This window comes from Ailuropoda melanoleuca, chromosome 1 (genome assembly GCF_002007445.2).
Source record: "Ailuropoda melanoleuca isolate Jingjing chromosome 1, ASM200744v2, whole genome shotgun sequence".
In the NCBI taxonomy this organism is placed as follows: domain Eukaryota; kingdom Metazoa; phylum Chordata; class Mammalia; order Carnivora; family Ursidae; genus Ailuropoda; species Ailuropoda melanoleuca.
In genome coordinates this window covers 175,732,669-175,753,015 of record NC_048218.1, presented here as the reverse complement: position 1 = coordinate 175,753,015, position 20,347 = coordinate 175,732,669, and the positions used below count along the sequence as shown (strand labels likewise).

Sequence of the window (20,347 nt, the reverse complement as noted above, 5' to 3'; positions counted from 1 at the left end):
CATGGCTTTCTTTCAGATTATGCTATTTGGGTCCATGGTGTTTCTTGAATGTACAGACTTATTTCCTTCACCAGATTTGGGAAGTTTTCAGGCATTATTTCCTCAAATATATTTTCTGCACCGGTCCTTCTCTTTTGGAACTGAAAGTGACATGAATGTTAGGCCTTTTGGTATTCTGTAACTTCTTGGGGCTCTGCTCATTTTTTCCCCCAATTTTTCTTCTTTTTTGTTCAAATTAGATCATTTTTATTGATCCATTTGCTAGTCTGTTGACTCTTCTGTGCCATTTCCATTCAACTACTGAGCCCTTCCAGTGAAATTTAAATTTTTGTTACTATATTACTCATTTCTAAAATTTCCTTCCCACTTTTGCTTTTTTTCTTTTTTCTTTTTTCTTTTCTTTTCTTTCTTTTTTTTTTTTTTTTAAGCTTCCATTTCTTTGTAGGGAACTTGTATCTTTCTGTTCAAGAGTGCAAGAGTGTTTACTTTTACTTTAAGGAGCACAGTTATAATAGCTCCTTCCTAGTATTGCTCTGTAAATCCAAAAACTGAATCTTGGGATTGGCATCGTTAACTGCCTTTTCCCTTTAAAATTTTTTTAGTTATCCTGTTTCTTTGAATGTCAAGTCATTTGGGGTTGTTTCATGAACATTTTGAATATTATGAGACTCTGGGTTCTGTTAAAATCTTCTGGAAAATATTGAGGGTTTTTTTTTTTTTAATTTCAGCAGACTGTCAGCCCAGTTAGATTCAAACCTCAAGTCCTAACCACCTTCTGAAGGTTGTGATTCCAATGTCAGTTCAGTTGTCAAAGCCTTTGCTGTGCAGTTCTGAGCTGTCCCATATATATGTCATCCAGGGAGAGCCCATCCAGGGACCTAACCAGTGGTCTGTACCATAGTTCATTTCTCAAAATCTTTGTAATGTTGATTCTGGCCTGTCCAATATACATGCAGCTTGCAGGGGAACCCAGGACATCATACACAACATGTGCCTCCTCTCTGTGATCTTCCTCGCTTTTCCTATCTCCCAAAGGCTCCTTTTCCTAGCACTCTTGCTTAATCGGAGCCAAAGTAGTCAAAGCCAAGACTTGATCCTCCCCACGCTATGATGCACTCCCTACAGCTGGTCTTCCTGGGGGCCAAGCAGCGAACATAAAAGCCCGTGGATGCCTCTGCTGCCATGGTGATGCCCACTCTGTGCGCACCTCAGCTTTGCGCTGTGTCCCCCGGTCTCAGAGGACGCTAGAAGGGTCCAAAGGACTCCAGTCCCCAGGAAGATCCTCTTCTCAATCCTCTGACCAGAGGAGCTTTCCTGGGAGCTTTTTCTGTGCATTTCCTTTTGTAGTTCTGGGAGACCAGAACGGTGAAGCCAGGATATACGAAATTCAGGCAAAAAAATAAAAACTGCGAACTCACTACTTTATGGTCATTCTTTGAGTATAGATTTTCTTACTCTGCCCACCTTCTCTTATTTACTCTTCAGAATCCTCCAAGATTCACCTTATATATCCTGCCTAGGGTTTTTAGTTGGGGAAAGATACGATACAAGGTGCTCACTACGTCATAACCAGAAAAGAACCCTTTAACTGCGTGTAGGAGCTATAAATCTGAGTCTTTTGCCATGCTGTTCTTCCCAGGAACTCCTGAATTGTGGCCCCGTCTCCAGCTTTAAAAGAAAGCAATCCTTTCTGAAATGGTGCTTATGTGGCCAGAACTTAAATAATGCTTCCAGCTACAGTTTCACTGTATCGATTAACAGCATCACCGTTTTCTCAGTGTGGAGACCTCGATGTTGTCTTTGGTGTCTCTTTGCCTCCATCACATAATGAGTCACCATGTTCTGTTGATTTCCCTTCCTAACAATCCCTCAAAACCATTTCCTTTTCATTGTTCCCACTCACGCAGCCTCAGTTAGGCCTTCATCATCTCACGCCTGGACTGTTTCTTAATTAGCCTTAGAGCAGGGGACAGAAACTACAGCCTGCAGACCAACCACCTGATTTTGTAAAGAAAGTTTTATTAGAACTCAGCCACACCCACTTACATGGACATTGTCCATGGCTGCTTTTGTGCCTGCAAAAGGCAGAGCTGAGTAGTTGCAATGATGGTATGGCCTGCAAGCTAGATTATAAATCATTATAAGTTGTTTTAAATTTTTTACTGTCTGGCCTTATAAGACAATTTCACCAGCCCCTTCTCTAGATATAACTGTTTTCAGTTGGTATCTTCTACAAAAAAAAAGTTCAAACTCTTTATTCAAGGTCCATCATAATAAAACCAACACCTCTCTATGCAGCCTCATCTTACCACTTGGACCACATTCCTCGTCTTCATCTTTCAGAGTGTGTGCCTTTACCATCTTTTCCCATAATTCTTTTCCTTTTCTTGCCCATGGCAACGCCATGCTCCCTGACCCGTCTTCCACGGGCTGAGTTCATGAATCCAACTCTTTTTCCATTGCACTTTTTTCAGGCTTCATTAAAGCACTTACCACATTGTTTTTAATAGTTATATAAGGGTGTGTATGTGTGTGTGCGTGTGTGTCTGTGTATACGTAGGTAGGTAGAGTACCTGCAGTTAAAGGGTGAATTCCTTGAAGGCAGAGATGACGTTTTCTTAGTTTTCTCGTTTTAGTGCCCAGCAATTTGAGATTTTTTCTTCTTTTTTTTTAGAGAGAGAGAGAGAAAGCGTGCACATGCATGTGTGGGGAAGGTGGGGGTGGGGCAGAGGGGGAAGGAGAGAGAGAGAATCTCAAGGCCTAACACCCAGCACAGAACCTGACACTGGACTGGATCTCATGACCCTGATATCGTGACCCTGAGATCATGACCTGTGAAGAAACTGAGAGTATGACACTTAACCAACTGAGCTACCTAGGTGCCCCAGCAATGTGAGATTTAAATAAATGCATCATCAATAAATTTACTCAGTTAAATTTTAACACCTGCAGAGACTTTTTTCCTTCAATATTGGTAATTCCTGAGACACTAAGGAAGCCCCAGTATCTCTTCACAGATGTGCTGGTGGTTTTGATTAAGTACACTGATTTTGGAGGTATTTTGTCTTAGAGTTTAAATGACCATTTTTAGAGTAGTTAGTAGCCAAATTTTGAGAGAAATGGTGAGCCTAGCCTTTATAGCAGTGAAAACCGCCTACTGGACTTAGTTTGAAGCCCATTAGAAAAGAAATGAGGGAGGGAACTAAGGACAAGCTCTTCCAGCTATGTAACTGTTCTCTGAAAGAGTCCAAATATGATTATGTCTTAGAAATGGGCAAATTGTGTTTCTTTAATTTGTTTACTGAACTTGCAGGTTTTATGTTCCCCAAAGTCATAAAAAATAAGTCCTCCTCCCCTGCAACATTTTACTCTTTGCTCCTCTGTCCTCATTTTTGTGTGTCCTTGAAGAAAGTGAAATTAATGGGGAAACTTTTCTATCTTCGTAGGATTCTGTGTCAATGGCTTTAACCCTATGCAGCCTTTTGTGACAGTACTCTCCATTCCTAATTCCTTTCTAGTCTTCTTCTGTGTTTTTTTCTTGTCGCATATGGATGTCCTCACTGTACACTTGTCAAGATGATGGAGTGAGATGGCCCATGTTTAATTATGTGGCGATGCCTTTTGTTCAAAATTCTAAATACTTTTTAAAAGATGGCTGGAAATTTTGGACGTGATTCATTCTTCCCTCTTCAACACATACTATTGTCTTCTTAAGATGGAGAAGAATAAATATCCGATGTCTTGCAATAAAACATCTACAGTTTGCTGATGTGTTTAAAATCAGCCTCACTAGTCTCCCGTGTCGGTCACACCTCAAAGGTATATCTGTTTGCTTTCGTGGAAGGTTTCTGCAGCTTCCTTTACACACACCATTGACCCTAGAGAGACATCATCATTTTCCTGAATCAGATTCTGAGACAGGTGTCATTGATTCTGCACCTTTCCATGTCACCATTCAGTCATTCGTCAGCTTCTTCTGATGGCTTGCCAATCCCTGCTTGTCTTCACAGGCTCCGCAGGGGTACACTCACTCCTCATCTTCTGCCTCCCCCCGGACCACCCTGGGGCAAGTGTGATTTGGAAAGCAGTTGAGATGGACTAAAAACCCTTCGTTGCCCCCCACACTTGTAATATTTTTTTATTATGGTAAAATATACGTGACATGGAACTTACCATCTTAACTGTTTTTAAATGTACGGCCCAGTGGCACGAAGTACGATTCCCATTGTTGTGCAACCATTCCCGCTCTTGGTCTCCAGAGCTTTTTCATCTGCACAAACCAAAACCGTGTACCCGTGAAACAACAACTTCCCATTTTCCACTCCCCCCAGTCCCTGGCATCCACCATTCTACTTTCCCGCTCTGTGAATTGGACCTTCATGGCCCTTTCAGTCACTCCGTATGGGGAGCTGAAAGCTTCAACTAGGGGAAGGGGTTCGCTTGGTCCTTCTCATCCATTTCACTATGAAATGATTAATCGCAAAGATATTTTTTAAGTTCTCAGGTATTGGGGGAGACACAAAAGAAATTTGAGAGACAAAAGTGATCATTCCAGAGCTGTGAGAGAAAAAGGGGTTATTCAGCAGTGCAGGGCCAAATCTTGAAGGAGTGGTCTGTGAGGGGCTGCAGGTGTTTCTTAGCTGCTTGGCGTTTATTATAAGGATTTGTGGGGAATTAAAGATCAGGAAGTCATCTCAGGAGGTCTCAGAAAACTAGAAAGCTATTCAGATACAGCACAGATCTGACCATCATTATTATCATTCTTGTCCCATTAAAAGCAGTCTTCCATGGCAGCTTCCGTTGTGGCCATTCAGCTCTGTTTCTTTTTTTTTTTTTTTAAGATTTTATTTATTTATTTGACAGAGAGAGACAGCCAGCGAGAGAGGGGAACACAAGCAGGGGGAGTGGGAGAGGAAGAAGCAGGCTCCTAGTGGAGAAGCCTGATGTGGGGCTCGATCCCAGAACACTGGGATCACGCCCTGAGCCAAAGGCAGACACTTAACAACTGCGCCACCCAGGCGCCCCATTCAGCTGCGTTTCTGCACCCGCCAATTAACCAAGACCCTTTAGCCGATACTGTCCTCTGTCCGTGCCACATTCAGCTCCGACAAGACAGAATTTGGCTAGTGCCCGTTAAAATAGAAGGTGCCTCCATCCCTGTTTGGGCAGCTTTCTTGTACGGCTGCCTCTGGATCAGGACGCATTTTGTTTCGTTCAGCAAAAACCAATGTTGGGGTCAAGGGGTTCCAGCCACGGAGGCTGGAGGCTTCTGAGGAGAAACAGTGGTGAGCTCCTTCCTGTTTGTACTATGTGGAGGGACAATGGGAAGTGTGAGCAGAGGCTGGTAGGACCGGGTCATGGCCAGCCTTCTCTGTCCCTGTAGGAAGCCTACATTTATTGTTAGCTGCTGTGAGTCACCGGCTGCTTTGAATCAGGGGAGCAGTGTGATCCTTTGCAGTTGAAAGATCACACTGGTGACAGTGTGCAAACCGAACAGAGGGGAGTAAGAGACCGCTGGTGGGTTATGAATGCTTTTGCAGTTATTGAAGCCAGGAGACTAAGCTCACCAAAGGTAATTAAGAAGAAAAACAGCCAAAGCCTGCACCTCACAGGACTACCACAAGTAAGAGGCAAGAGAAGAGTGAGAGGGACCCAGGCCTTTCTTTCTGCATACACCCTGAGATGGCCAAATCATCGTCCTAGGACGTAGCCTGCTACTTCAGAGCTTTTGGTGTGGTTACGCTCAAGGCAAATAAAGGAAGACTAAGAACGACCATTTACTGATGCTATGTTAAAAGCAATTATTACATCCTTTTTTAAGATTTTTGTATTTATTTTAGAGGGAGAGAGCACGAACGGGAAGGGCAGAGGGAGAAGGAGAGAGAAGCTCAAGCAGACTCTGTGCTGAGCATAGAGCCCCACTTGGGGCTCGAGCTCATGACCCTGAGATCACGACCCAAGTGAACTCAGTAGTCAGACACCCAACCGACTGCACCACCCAGGCCCCAACTATTACATTATTTAAGGGACATACAGCGATGGTAATTAAATGGACTAATAACATAAGGGTTTGCCCATGTTATTCCATTTAATAAACGAGTTGGCTGTTACAATATTAAAGGAAAAAATAATTATCTTAGTCCCTCATCAGTGACAGTGAACTCTGGTTCCTGTTGCTCTGTTTGGCCAGATTTAAGATTCAAGAAGAGACCTGCAGAATGGCAAGTACTCTGTTAAATGCACTACCTGTGAACTGCACTTAAGCCTACGGATTACCATTGCCATGTGTGTATACAGAATATCACCTCTTTACATGTTTTCCCCAGAAATCCCAACCGTACCAAACGTGATGACTTCAGTAACCATTACTGAAGATGTGTGGGGCCAATTGAGGGTCATACTGTGCAACACACAACAGTCCTCCCTCTCTGGAAAGAAATTTTTTCAGCCTTTTATTATCAAGAAGAATTTAATTACCATTTTTTGTTTCCTAAACACGACCTTTGGAAGATGCCCATAGTCTCACCCCAAGGGATTTTCCAGTGAACTTCCCCAGCAATCAAAGGCATGTCTCCCTATTTCTTTGAACAAGCTGCAACAATATATCCTTAAACATTTTTATTACGCCAGCAGCAAACATTTTTGTTACGCCTTGTTCCCTTGTAGAAACAAGGAAGAGGGGTGAGAAGAGAAGGCAAGAAAGAGAAAAAGAGAAAGGGAGAAGTGGGGGAGAGAATAAATATAAGGCCAAAAGATGACATACAAATCTCTGACAATTCCATCTTCCCGGGGGGAAGTCATCACTCATTAACTGGCTCTTGCATATATTCTGAACATTTTTCTTCATTATCATGAAATTCAAAAAATGTTTTCTCCAATTTGTCCCAAACCAGCCCCATTTGAGGGCAGGCTTTTCAGGAGTCCTGTCTTGATCATTGCCTTCCCACTCAACTTTCAGAGGCTGCATATACTCTCCTGTTATACGATGAGCTGTTGGAATGGTCCGATCGGCCCCTCCGGGAGTTCCTGACCTACCCCATGCAGACAGAGTGGCAGCGCAAGGAGCACCTGCACCTTGCTATCATCCAGAACTTTGACCGAGGCAAAGTAAGTAGCCCCACCCACCCAGGGCCCCTCTCAAGGCTGTTGTGTTGGTGTCGTGTTTCCTTTCATTTACTGTTTTTTCATGCCCACCTCCTCAAGCCAGGCACCCTCAGATTTTAATGTGCATTAAAAACACCCAAGAGTTTGCTAACATTCCCAGGCCCACCTCTAGACATTCTGATTGGGTATGTCTGGCATGGGGCAGGGGATTTTGTGACTTTAACAAGGACTTGAGGGGATTCCAATGTGTACAAATTTGGGGCCATACTTTGGTCTGGAGGCTTTGACACCCAGGTATTTTATTCTCTGAAAAACCATTACCACCCCTCACCTACCTCTCCAAATGGGCATGTATTCTGCCCCATTCCCCTTTTTTGGTAAGGTAAAAAAATGAAACTGACTTTGTTTAAAGAATGTTTCGGCATCCCATCATATAGTTAAGAGATGCCACAGGGTATCGAAAAACCTCACTGACCTGATGATGCCATTCAGCCCATTACCTCACTCCACCCTGTCTCCCTCCTCAAGGGCTTGCAGTACCCTTTAGGAAGACTTAAGAATCTGACCACAGTTGTTTATTTGATTTAAATATTTGGATGCTTTGGTGATACGTGTCTTAGATTTAAATATATCTCCCAAAATGCCAAGGTTAAACAGGAGACTAAAATACAAACAGTGGCTGTCATTCTTTTACAAAACATAATTGCATAATTTGATGCAAGGAAATTGCCTCTTTCCTATCCTCCTTTATTATGTATCTAAATACCCTGACATATCATTTGTTACATTAATAGCAAGGAAATGCCTTTGTGTCCTCCTCTGGGGAAGTTTCCATCTATAGGATAAGCTGTTATAAAATCTCCGTCTGCTTATCTTGGCCCTTCCAAGGGGGTTTTGCTAGATGGGGAGTTACAAAACTATGGCCCATGGGTCAAATGGCTTACCACCAACCATTTTTGTACCACCCACATTCTAAAAATTGCTTTCGCTTTTTAAGTGTTTGAAAGATACTGCAAGAAAAAGAATATCTGGCGGATGAAAATTACATGAAATTCACATGTCCCTAGATGATAGTTTTATTGCAACACAGACGAGCTTATCCATTGTGGCTGGTTTTGTGCTTTAATGGTGGACTTGGGTAGTTGTGACAAAGACTGTATCGCCCACAAAGCCTGAATTATTTACTGTCTGGCCTTGTGCAAGAAAAGTTTGCTGACACTTGGGCTAGACGAAAGAATTTTTGTATTTCTGCTGAGAGTAACCAGCTGGGTTAGATTCTCACAATTTACAAGTGCAATTGAGCCAAGCAAGGAATCCAGCGTGCCAGCTGTGGATAATTGGGCCTTAGGGGTCAGTAGTAATTCCCTCCTTAGCACCAAGGGCCCGTTTATTCATCTCCTCGGCCATTGTGGAACTGTAGTTATTTCAAGATGATGATTCTGAAATGACACCAGAAAATGTTTCCGCACCATATGTTAATGCTTGTTGTGGTGGATTATATTTTCTCACTTCCTAAAGATTTTTAATAATTTACATGTTAATTGCATGCTGTTATCAAGCTTAAAGTGGCAGTGGTACTATTAAAGGTAGATTATGAAGATTAAGAAGTGAGGCTTGATGATGTGAAAGCAGTCCCACCCTGACCTCTGGGTGGAAATAAGTAAATGTTGTGGGATCGTTAGCATTTGTACCCTTCGTTTGTCCACAGTGTTGGGAGAACGGCATCATCTTGTGCCGGAAGATTGCAGAGCAGTATGAGAGTTATTATGACTACAGAAACCTGAGCAAGATGAGGGTAAGGAACCTGGATGCATGCTAATCAGGCGATGGCATCCTGTTTTCATTAACTTTCCAGTATCGTTCTATAAAATTAACTTTGTGATCATCTCGACCTGTCTTGCAGAAGGCTTTTTTAAGAGGAGTCTTTCCTCTGCAGCCTACTCAGCTATTTATACAGAGAAATAGCAAATGCTTCTGATTAGTACACAGAAGTGAGCCTTTGATCTCTTCTACACATCGCGTCAGCAATGTCCTATCTAACCCATGATTAATTCTTTTAATCTCCACACTGTTTGAGGAGCTTCTCACTTGTAACCAGCTCTCTACCACAACATACCATTCTTAGTCCCATAATCTGCACAGCGAAACAGTAGACATGGCAGCTGACCCATCTCCGACTATTCCGGGGCTAAATTCTGTAGGTGTCATCTCTGTTTAGCGTCAGCAGGGGCCAAGGTCTTAGTGCCCAAGAGCTCAAGGAGTTCCATATTCTGTGTCCCTGAACCGGACGTTTTGTCCCTTCTTTTCTTTTCAGGTTCAGATGGGTCCCTCTTGGACTCTGAGTCCTTACTCTTCAGAGCCATAAGCATTGTGTGTCCTCTTTTTATAACACTTAAGCTCTGCAGGGTTTCTAAAAGAAGAAGATTATGAGGTTGCCTTTTAATTCGAAGGTAGCAGTTTATGAGATGATATTGTGAACCTTTAACAGCTTGTAAAATCCCATACCCCACAAGGACCTCGTTCAGCCTGCAGGAACTGGTCCTGTGCTGCCGGCATAGTATTTCATGCCAGTAGTTCATCGATGTTTCTCCTAATGTGAAAACCAAAGAAAAATAAAAACAAACCCTTGTTTTAACTTCAGTCCATCATGTTGCCTCTGGCAGGCACTGCCGTTTTCTCTAAGAACGTTTGTGTGCTTCTCTTGGCATACACCCCCTGTAACAGAAGCGAGGTAAAAGTGTTTACCCGGGAGAGCCCTTGGGTACCATAGTCACTCCGATTTTTATAAACCCAAAGCGTTACACTTCATGTCAACTGCTCTTTGGGGTGCTGTTACTGGGGGCAGGGGGAGGGGGAGAAGTTTTCAAGTGCAGTATTAGTCTTTCTCTATAAACCCTGGGGATGGTGATACTATGAATGGAAGACCGTAAGCTTTATGTGCTTCATAGTGCCAACGTTGTCAGAGACACACTTAAGAGTTTTCAGCCCAGACAGCACTTTGCACAATGGGTCTCCTTGGGTTTCGTTTATCCCTGTCCAACCTGTGCAAACTTGCACCTTCCGAATGTCCTGAATTACCATGACCAAGGAGAACCAAATCCACAGGTGAGTACATCTGGCACTAGAAGTCTCCGGAAAGGTTTGGCTTCTAATAGTTCGTTCATTTTTTAAAAATTCATGTTCATTTTTATTTAATTGTGAGGAAAATATTTTCTTTTTAGGCTTTGTGCATAGACATTGTTTTCTCTGGTGAGAACATGGAATAATGTTTGATCCTTTAAAAGCAGGGTCAGCAACCTGTAGCCTGTGGACCTGGCAGGACTGAGTAGTTGTGACAGGGACCATATGGCCTACAAAGCCTAGACTCTTTATTCTCTGGCCATTTACAAAACAAGTTTTCTGATCCCTGCCTTAAAGCACAGAAAGGGAGTGAAACCTTCTTTTCTGCAAACTGAAAACCATAGTGAAGTGCTCCTTTGTATAGAAGAAATATCCTCTTCTATAAATAGGGAGAGCTGAAGGGCGAGATAAAATTATTGGAACCTCTCCTTTGCTTTCCTAGATGATGGAAGCCTCTTTGTATGACAAAATTATGGACCAGCAACGTCTTGAACCAGAGTTCTTCAGAGTTGGCTTTTATGGGAAAAAATTTCCATTTTTCTTAAGAGTAAGTTAATGCACTATTTAATTTGCTGTTATTCTTCCAAAATAGATATCCCAGTCAAGAAAATTAAGATGTTTAATGACATTTTGTCCTTTTAGAACAATAACATCATGAGATTTTCCTTTAACTTTTTAGTGTGCAGACACGGTACTAAATCTAGAATACCTTGTTTTTGAATAATTTCCCAAGCTATCAAACAATTACTTGATTTTTCTTCCTTAATTTCTAAATTCACTGTATCTTATGAGCAGTATTTGGTAATTATAGCTGCTCCCCTGTGTGACTGATGTTTACTGTTCTGTTCAGTCTGTGATTTCCATAGAGTTAGCACTAGAGAAAAATGGTGGGGCACTGCAGGTGACATAAAACACCCCAGTCTCACGTCACGTAGAAACTCCCTCCAGAGTCACATAAGGAGCCCAGTCAGTGGTTTTGTGAAAAGTTAAATGTCATCCAGCCAAGAGATCCCATTTATTGTTAGTATAAAGTATTTCTGCCAAGGAAAATCTTCCAGACGTTCTAAGGTACCTAGTGGGTCATAAAATATTTGACTCTGTTCTTACCATTTTTTACATTATGCCAAGTCGTCTGTTACATGCTTAAAGATTTACCTTAACCCTTCAGTGTGTAACATCTTACTTACACTTACTTATAGGAAAACACTGGTTGGGGGAGGAAGTGTACCTCCCCAGGTAACTAAGGAGAAGTATCTGGAATAATTTAGAAATTGAGCGAATTCATTACAAACTTGAAATCTCAGCATACAAATACTTTGGTATTTGTGTTGTCCTGCATCTTGCTTCAACTACCAGCACATATGAGTAAATACAGGATGGGGATACCTGAAGGAGGAGGGAGAGGAGAAAGATTGGATTTCATTATTTGTTTAATAATCATTAACTTACCTCTCTTTTAGAATGAAAGTTTTATATGTATTTATTCATATATTTGCATATAAAGTTTACATATATATATGTATATATATACACCTACATATACACACACACTAAATATAGAGTCCAAAGTATCCAAACACCATAGACAAAAATTCATTTTAGGATTACGTAGAGCACACACTCAAATGACAGTTTGAAATGATCATGTGTTTTGGTGCCATGGAAACGTAAGTAAAATCTCCCTGTTGGGTGAAGAGGGAATCTGTGTGATGGCGTACATGGTCACAACGCTGACTCTGCGAATGGACCTGAGACAGAGGAAAGCTTGATTCTGGATCAAAAACAGAGACAGAAAAAAACAAAAACAAAAACAAAAAAATGGAGGCAGGTTTAGAACACTTGCTGACTTTGAAAGACTAAGTTTTCAAAGTGGGCATTCTAGGCCTCGGCTATCATCAGCAATCCCCTGCCCAGTGTATATGGCCAGGATTCAGGGGGTGAGTAGAAGGGGGACAGTCTAGCACAGAGGGCCGGAGACCCCACAGGAGGGTCCAGACGTGACTCTCGTGCAGCAGACCCCCTTCTTTTCTCGGCTAAAATCAAGCAAAGTAAAAGATTATTTTTTCTTCCACATCATACTCAGGGCTCATCAGTCTGTTACATATAGTGGGTACAGCCTTTACAAATCGTAATATTGCCTACAAAAGTATTTTAATTTCTTTTAAAGATCGGAAGAAGAGAAGTGAATTTTTTTGGTTGAAGAAATTCTTCTATATTAAATTGTATATTATACATTAGATTATTATGTATTTATTTGTCCTTATACCAAATCAGTCCCTCACTATGATTTTTAGTACACTTTTATAGAGGAAGGGACCCACAAAAGTCGTATTGTAGCCCTGATCAAATTCTGAGTTCAGCTAGCAGGTGCACTCTTAAGTATCCTAGACGTTTATCTTGTATGAAACTGTGATAATTAAAAATGTAAAGTTTTTTAAAAATCAGAAGTAGTTTAGGAGCCACAATTTTAAAGGGAATTTAGCAAATTAGAAAACTAAATTGGCTAATAAAATAAATTTTGTTAGAAAGTCATTTAGAATAAATCAACCTATGTTATTAGTCTCTTCAAAACAGCTTTTCTAGATATAAATGACATTTTCTTCAAAATGAAAGAGAAGGGTCACCCTCTGTTGGTTTCTAAAGGACACCACACTCTTCAGAATCATGGGGCTGGACTTCTTTTTAGGAAATCAGATGCTAGTCTGTCCTTCAACTTAAAAACAAGCAAATATAAACATTAAAAATTTCCTTGTTGGGGGCGCCTGGGTGGCACAGCGGTTGAGCGTCTGCCTTCGGCTCAGGGCGTGATCCCGGCGTTATGGGATCGAGCCCCACATCAGGCTCTTCCACTATGAGCCTGCTTCTTCCTCTCCTACTCCCCCTGCTTGTGTTCCCTCTCTCGCTGGCTGTCTCTATCTCTGTCAATTAAATAAATAAAATCTTTAAAAAAAAAAATTTCCTTGTTGATCAATTTCAAGATTATTTTTCGAGCTGCAGTAAATTAATACATTTATATAAGTGTATGATCTAAGTAGTTTTTTTACCCTCATGAAAAATGGGTTCTTTATTGACAATCTCTTTATGCACAGCATATCTCTGAGTAGTGATTTGTCTGAGGAGAATGACCAAGGTCAAGGATGGGAGAGAGATTTACTTTTCACTGTATGCCCTGTATTGTTGGGGATTTTTTTTCTGTTTACCCTAGATATGTATTTCCTTTTCAAAAGAAAAAGACAATTTAAAAAATTAAGTATTAACAAATGTGACCCAGCAATTGCCCTCCTCGTTATATACTCAAGAGAATTGAAAACATATCCACGCAAAGACCTGTACACAAATGTTCATGGCAGCATTATTCACTATTGCCAAAAAGTGGAGGCAGCCCAAATATCCATCAACTAATGAATGGGTAAACAGCATACGGTGTATCCATACAGTGGGGTATTTAGCAATAAGAAAGGAATGAAGTACTTACATACACTACCAAGTAGACAAACCTTAAACATATCATGCTAAGTGGAAGAGGCCAGTCACAAAAGGCTACATGTTGTATGATTCCTTTTTTGAAATGTCCAGAATAGGCAAATCCATAGAAACAGAAAGTAGATTAGTGGTTTCGGGCTGGGGGGGGTGGTGGAGGAAACAGGGAGTGACTGCTAATGGGAACGAGTTTCTCTTCAAGGTAATGAAAATGTTCTCACATTTGACAGTGGTGATAGTTGCTCTGTGAATATACTAAAAACCTTCGGAAGGGTGGACTTTATGGTATGTGAGCTCTATCTCAAAGCTGTGATGAAAAAATGTATTGGTGGGGGAAATGCTTAATTCCTTTTTACTTCTTGACAACTCCAGTATCAGACCCCAAATTTATTTTTATTTCAGAATGACTTCTTAACACCATTGAATGATTATATGCTTAAAATAACCCCTGATTTTACAAACTGCTGTAATATATAAGCATGGCCTTAAAAAGGTTGCAGTTATTAGAGTACTCGGGTATTTATTTGGGGACTTCTGTAATATGCAGGAATATGCAGTTTTATTTTATCAAGCAAATTTATTATCTTTTGAGTAGAATAAAAAGTACATAGCATCAGGAGGTATACCTTCTTTTATCTAGAAAGTTTTATACATGGGATTGTTTGGGGGTCCTGATTTCTAGGTAGTCTGTCTTAGCCCATGTTACCAAAGGGTTGTGGTTTTTTTGGGTGTTTGTGAGGAATTGTGGCAGGTTTTTAGACCCCACTCCCTGCTGTTTCCTGTGCTTGCCTACAGCTGCCTTTTCTCGGCTGCAACCCTCAGCCCCCTGACCCTGGCTCAGATTTCTTCCTTAGGCATTTTGTGCAATTGTAGGGACCTCATCAGGCTGAGATGCAACTGGAACCTTGGGCCTTAGCTAGCTCCCTCAGACCAGGAACCACTCCCTTTTTCACTTAAAGATCTTCAGGGCATGGCAACTACAACCTTTTGTGGTCCCAGTAGCAACTAGGAGTTTTTTCTGGCTCCACCGGCCATGTTCAGCAGAGACAGAGCTCAGGCCTTGGTCCCACACCTGAGCATGAATACAGTACGCATGGACAAGGTACAGAAGGATCTCGATCCTCGGTTCCTAGTTCTAGAATGGGGCGGGATGTAGGAGTGACTACCTCTCAGGTTTAGTAAGTTAAGTAAGATAGGTGCAGAGTGCCTGGTCAGTGACTGCTTTCAGCAGTTGGAACTTCATAACCGTTAAACTGGTCAAGTTCCCTCTTACCTAACCTGAGCAGTAAGGTGCTTTAAAGAAACCTGCCCACTTTTCTAGCTCTCTAACCTACCTCAAGGATAACCTTCACCGTTTTTATCCGAATGAGAGACAGTCCCAGCCCACAGAATACTTATACATCTTATAAAATGAAACAAACAAACAACAACAACAAACAAACAAACAAACAAAAACAGAAAAAAATTGTGTCCAACATTTGGCAAGTCCCTAAAAATCCTTAATCTCAGTTTGGGCCAGTAAGTAAGAGTCTTGGCTAGAGGAAGCCGAGACGAATTGGTGATGGCAGAGAAGTTTCCTGTGCCAGCCCTGCTGAGGGTGGGAATGCAAAGCAAACAGGCTCAGTCTTCCTTTCTTCCATGCCAGGATCCAGCGTGGAGGCCAAGCTCTGTGGCCTTTGTAAAGAATGCAATAAAATGCATTTTTGGAGGTTGCATTTACTTTCTTTCCCTCCGTATTGAGAATTTATCCACTAAGCTCTGATACCCAGCTTATTAAAAAAAAAAATCTTTAACTCATGTGCTCATTAGCATTTAGAGGTAACGTGATTGCTTCGTCTTATATCTTGGTGCTCTGAGAATCCGATGCCTCTTTGCACCTCCATGCACACGAACCGGGAGGAGTGGCACGTGCTGGCGGCTCCAGCCAAAAGCACTAGAGAGGGAAGCTTGTGATCCTTGCTCATTTTTCATATCTGGGCAAATTTTTCAGACTGTTTTTGGGGGGGTTTTGTTACAGTGTATGGATGTGAGGCATACGCTCACTTCCTGCCAGGGTCCTCTTTTTTGGCTTCTGTCTGTAACGAATGCACTCAATTACACGGCTCTCATTGCTTTGTTTATTTTGCCTCCAGAATAAGGAGTTTGTGTGTCGAGGGCACGACTACGAAAGGCTGGAGGCCTTCCAACAGAGAATGCTGAATGAGTTCCCCCACGCCATCGCCATGCAGCATGCCAACCAGCCCGACGAGACCATCTTCCAGGCGGAAGCTCAGTGTATCCACACCTGGGCCGGGGCGGGGATTGCATTTAGAGCCCCTGGCCGGGGGCTGCAGAGCCTTCTCCGGCAAGGTTGCTCAGCCTCGGGCCCCTCGGCCGTGTTCTTACTCCCCGTCTTTCTCACTCATCTCGATTTTAGCTTAGCTCCTTCTGAACAGAATTGTTCTCGTTATTATCACAATGTCAGTTGAAAGGAAATCCCTTAAGGATTCTGGTAAAGAATTTTTTTCCCTTTCAATTGAAACTTTTCTATATCTCCACCCTGCTTTTAAAGCTCCTTTGAGTGATTTCCCTTAACATAACTCTCCTCCACCATATCCTGTGGAAACTGCTTCAGTGGGAGGGGATAATAGCATTGTGTCTACTGGCACCTATCATTCACCCCCTTTTCCCTTGATACTTTTATTCTGGAAGGAAGTGCAGAGAAGGAGGTACTTTAGTATCTGGGGGACTCTTCGCCATGGCATTTTGGACGGCCTTTGATGATTGCTGTATAGTTGACACTCTCATTATCTAAATACAAACAATTCAACTGAAATTACCCAGGCACTAGAGCCAAAGGGAATTCACCCCAGCACTCCTTTGTGAATGCTTCTGTCTCTTCCCAAACCTTAAGATCTTGAAGAAGACCAGAAACTCCCATTGATAATCATGGAGACCATTTCAAAGTAGAAAATAAAATGCAACAGAAGCAAGAAATTACATAAGGGAAAAGATTTTGCTATCCTTCTTTGAATGAAAAGAGAAGAAGGTAAATATACAAGTACATATGATACCCCTTTATTTTTTTAATTTAAATTCAATTAGTACAACATATAGTTTTAGATGTAGTGTTCAGTGATTCATATGATACCCCTTTAATGTAATTTTTAAATGTCAACTACAACAACACTCTGCTTATCAGTCCAAGATTTGGGAGAGTGATAACCTAAGTGTGGGAAGGCTTGAGACACAGAACATCACACATGTAAATATAAATCACTGTCAGAACTGGTTACTGTCTTTGGTCATGGTTGCATGGGTTTTTTTTTTTGTTTTTTTTGTTTTTTTTTTAAAGATTTTATTTATTTATTTGACAGAGATAGAGACAGCCAGCGAGAGAGGGAACACAAGCAGGGGGAGTGGGAGAGGAAGAAGCAGGCTCATAGCGGAGGAGCCTGATGTGGCTCGAACCCATAACGCCGGGATCACGCCCTGAGCCGAAGGCAGACGCTTAACCGCTGTGCCACCCAGGCGCCCCGGTTGCATGGGTTTTATACGTTATTTCACAAACAAACATTAATTAAGAGGGGCCATGCATGGACTAAAGATAAGAATGTCTCTTAAACAAGGATTAGAATAATACAATTCTGAGTACCTAAGATCCAAGCCATTCCCACCCACACCCCACCAAGAAAAGAAAGAAGAAGAAAATATCAGTGATAAATTCACAAGTTATAGATATTTTAAACAGATACTTTGTCAGAATCACCTACCTAAAACTAGTTCAAGGCCTGTCGTTTGAGAAATGGTTTGTTATGAACCGAGTTCTTGGCACCTTCCTGGCAGTTTTTCTAATGACTTCAACCCAATGGAAACACCAGATTGTTACCCATCATCTGCTCTCTGCCACAGCTCAGCTCAAGCCAGATTTCCATGGCGTTTGCCAAGTCGGTTTCCTCCTTGACTTTTTAATCCTAGATTTGCAGATCTACGCCGTGACTCCCATCCCGGAGAGCCAGGAGGTCCTGCAGAGAGAGGGTGTTCCGGACAACATCAAAAGTTTCTATAAAGTGAATCATATCTGGAAATTCCGCTATGATAGACCATTTCACAAAGGCACTAAAGATAAAGAAAATGAATTCAAGGTACCGTGCAGTTTTTATTACATACGGTTTCCTATGAGCTCTTTGGAACAAGACCCTTGACAAGTATTTACACCAGAATAGAGTCAAGTGATAGAATCAAAAGGGACCAGAAATCATTGAGTCTTGTTGATCTCAAACTCAACGATATATCACAGTGCTATGGGGTGCTTTTCTTTTCTTTTTTTTAATAATTGTTTCTTATGTTATGGGGTGCTTTTCTAACCAAGTAGACTCCTTAGCTCCGGAAGCCTGACTCAGTAGGTCTGAGAGGAAGGCCTGGAATCAGCTACTTGGTGACAGTGCTGGTGGTCCTCAGACCAGTCTTCGAGATGTCGCAGTTGTGTTCAGTCCTCTCATTCATTCAGGTTGCACCAACTGTGGGGATCGCAGGGCGTTTGTTCTCAGCTAGAGTACTCTGCAGTGAGTAAAGAATGCTTACCTGACAGGGGACACGAAGATTCTGAGACAGGGAACAGTTAGGCAGACTGCTGGTAGAGTGGAAGATTTCTGTGCGAGCTTCCACTTTTTCTTGTTAGAGTGGTGTGTCATTACGACTTCTGAGAAGACACGGAGTGAGAGCAAACCCTAGACTCCTTGCATGTGCTGGCTTGTCCATTCTCCGTAGTTGTAAGAAGCCTTGCCATCCGGAGCTCTTGGGCTGTCTCACAGCCCTACCGGGGATGGTGCCACAGATATATTATCTCTTCTTTCCTTGAGAACAGTGACAAAGTGAGAGTAGATAGATCCCTGGTTAGTCAGTATTCCCCCCCTACAAAGCATGCAAAACAAACCTATTACTGTGGGTTAATTTGCTTAGCTTCTCCCATCACAGTGTCTCTACTTCAGCTGGGAAACATTCTCCTAACACTATGAGCAGTGATCCTCTGATGTTAACTGTCCTCGTCGCCTGTGCCTAAGTGTTAGGTCCCATTGCCCACAGCAGCAGCACCAGAAATGAGGCACAGCCGGGCGATCAGAAAGGGAAGCTGGGGTCATTCTGTAGGGTCACGGTGGGCCACAACGCAGAGCAGTCGTCGTGCAAAGAGCTCTGATGGGTTACATATGAAGGCAAAGAAACTATTAGAAGACAGTACTGGGATGTCCTTGAAAAGATCCATGATCATTTTCTAGTCCTTTTGGATACTTAACATTTTTCTTTGTGTCCCACAAAACCAATTAACGATCATTAGTTTATGATATAGTTTTCATTGCAGTTGTTGGCACCGAATAGAAAGTCTGAGATCTGCTATAGTCAGGCAGTTGACTTGCTCAAAGTGACATTCTAACTACCTGGAGACCCTACACTGTAACCCACACTTTCTAGTACCTTCTAGTACTTTGTGCTGCAGCGCATTTCCTCATGGCCATCACTTGATGTATTTATCCATGGTATAGCGATCCCCCTAGAAAATAATGATAAATCTGGCTCCTTATTCCTGTGCTTCCACCCCTCGGCATCTGGCACCAAACTGCCCCTCCAGAAGCCTCATCTGTGCCACAGCCCACTCACCCACCCTCCCTCTGGGGCTCCAGCGACACTGAACTTCTCTTCTCCATCTCCCGCCGTGCCCTTTCCCTTTCTCCAGCCTCGTGCTCGGGCCTCTGCGCGGGCTGCTTCCTGCTGCCTGTGGTGCTCCCCCCCTCCCTCCGCCTCGCAAACTCCTACTCATTCTTCAGCATTCTGCTCACGTGTCACCTCCTCTGAGAAGTGCTGTCCTCCTCCCACAGGCTGCTGCGCCTGCCTGCTTCCTTCTGCTCTCCCCCAGCACCGTGAGCGTTCCTTTCTCTTTGCCCTGCGCCCTTCCCTGCCCGCTCCCCTCCCTGTCCCCACCACGATGCTTCCAGCTGCTGGCACGGGGACTCTGCCGTATTTGTTTCAGTGTAACTTGGCTGATGCGAACAAATCCTCCCATTTTCTGTTGTTCTGGAATAAGTGGCACTATTTCAAGGATTTCATGAAGTTTATTATCCTCTTGAGAGTATACTTTGTTTAAATAAGAAAAATGAGGCATAGACCCAGAAACATGGTTGACAGGAGAGAAATCTGTCGTCCACAGCGGCTCTTATCAAGGTGGTTCTGGCTTCATGTATCATGGGGTGCTCTCCTGGTCAGGGGAAGCCTCAGCTCTTTAAATACAGATTCTCCTGGATGATGGCTGTTCAAATGGGCATGAGAAAATGTGGCATAGTGAGGAAGTCAGAAGTTCTTGGGCAGGATCTGCTGCTTCTACAGGGAACTAGAATATACCCCCTGGGCAGGTCACATTGCCTCCTTGACGCTTAGCATCTTCTTTTTTTTTTTTTTTTAAAGATTTTATTTTATTTATTCGACAGAGATAGAGACAGCCAGCGAGAGAGGGAACACAAGCAGGGGGAGTGGGAGAGGAAGAAGCAGGCTCATAGCGGAGGAGCCTGATGTGGGGCCCGATCCCATAACATCGGGATCACGCCCTGAGCCGAAGGCAGACGCTTAACCGCTGTGCCACCCAGGCGCCCCAGCATCTTCTTTAAAACAGAAA

The 20,347-nt window shown here is 42.6% G+C and overlaps 1 protein-coding gene across 4 annotated transcripts in view; it reads left to right on the top strand.

Moving 5' to 3' along the window:
- Positions 1-20,347, top strand: part of DOCK4 (dedicator of cytokinesis 4) — a 412,699-nt gene that overhangs the window by 361,474 nt on the left and 30,878 nt on the right. For all 4 annotated transcript variants that reach the window (XM_034670756.1, XM_034670760.1, XM_034670743.1 and 1 more), the window contains 5 exons: positions 6,959-7,107; positions 8,813-8,899; positions 10,667-10,771; positions 15,837-15,978; positions 17,662-17,828. In XM_034670756.1, the coding sequence (XP_034526647.1) occupies positions 6,959-7,107; positions 8,813-8,899; positions 10,667-10,771; positions 15,837-15,978; positions 17,662-17,828 (650 nt within the window). The remainder of the gene's footprint in view (positions 1-6,958; positions 7,108-8,812; positions 8,900-10,666; positions 10,772-15,836; positions 15,979-17,661; positions 17,829-20,347) is intronic.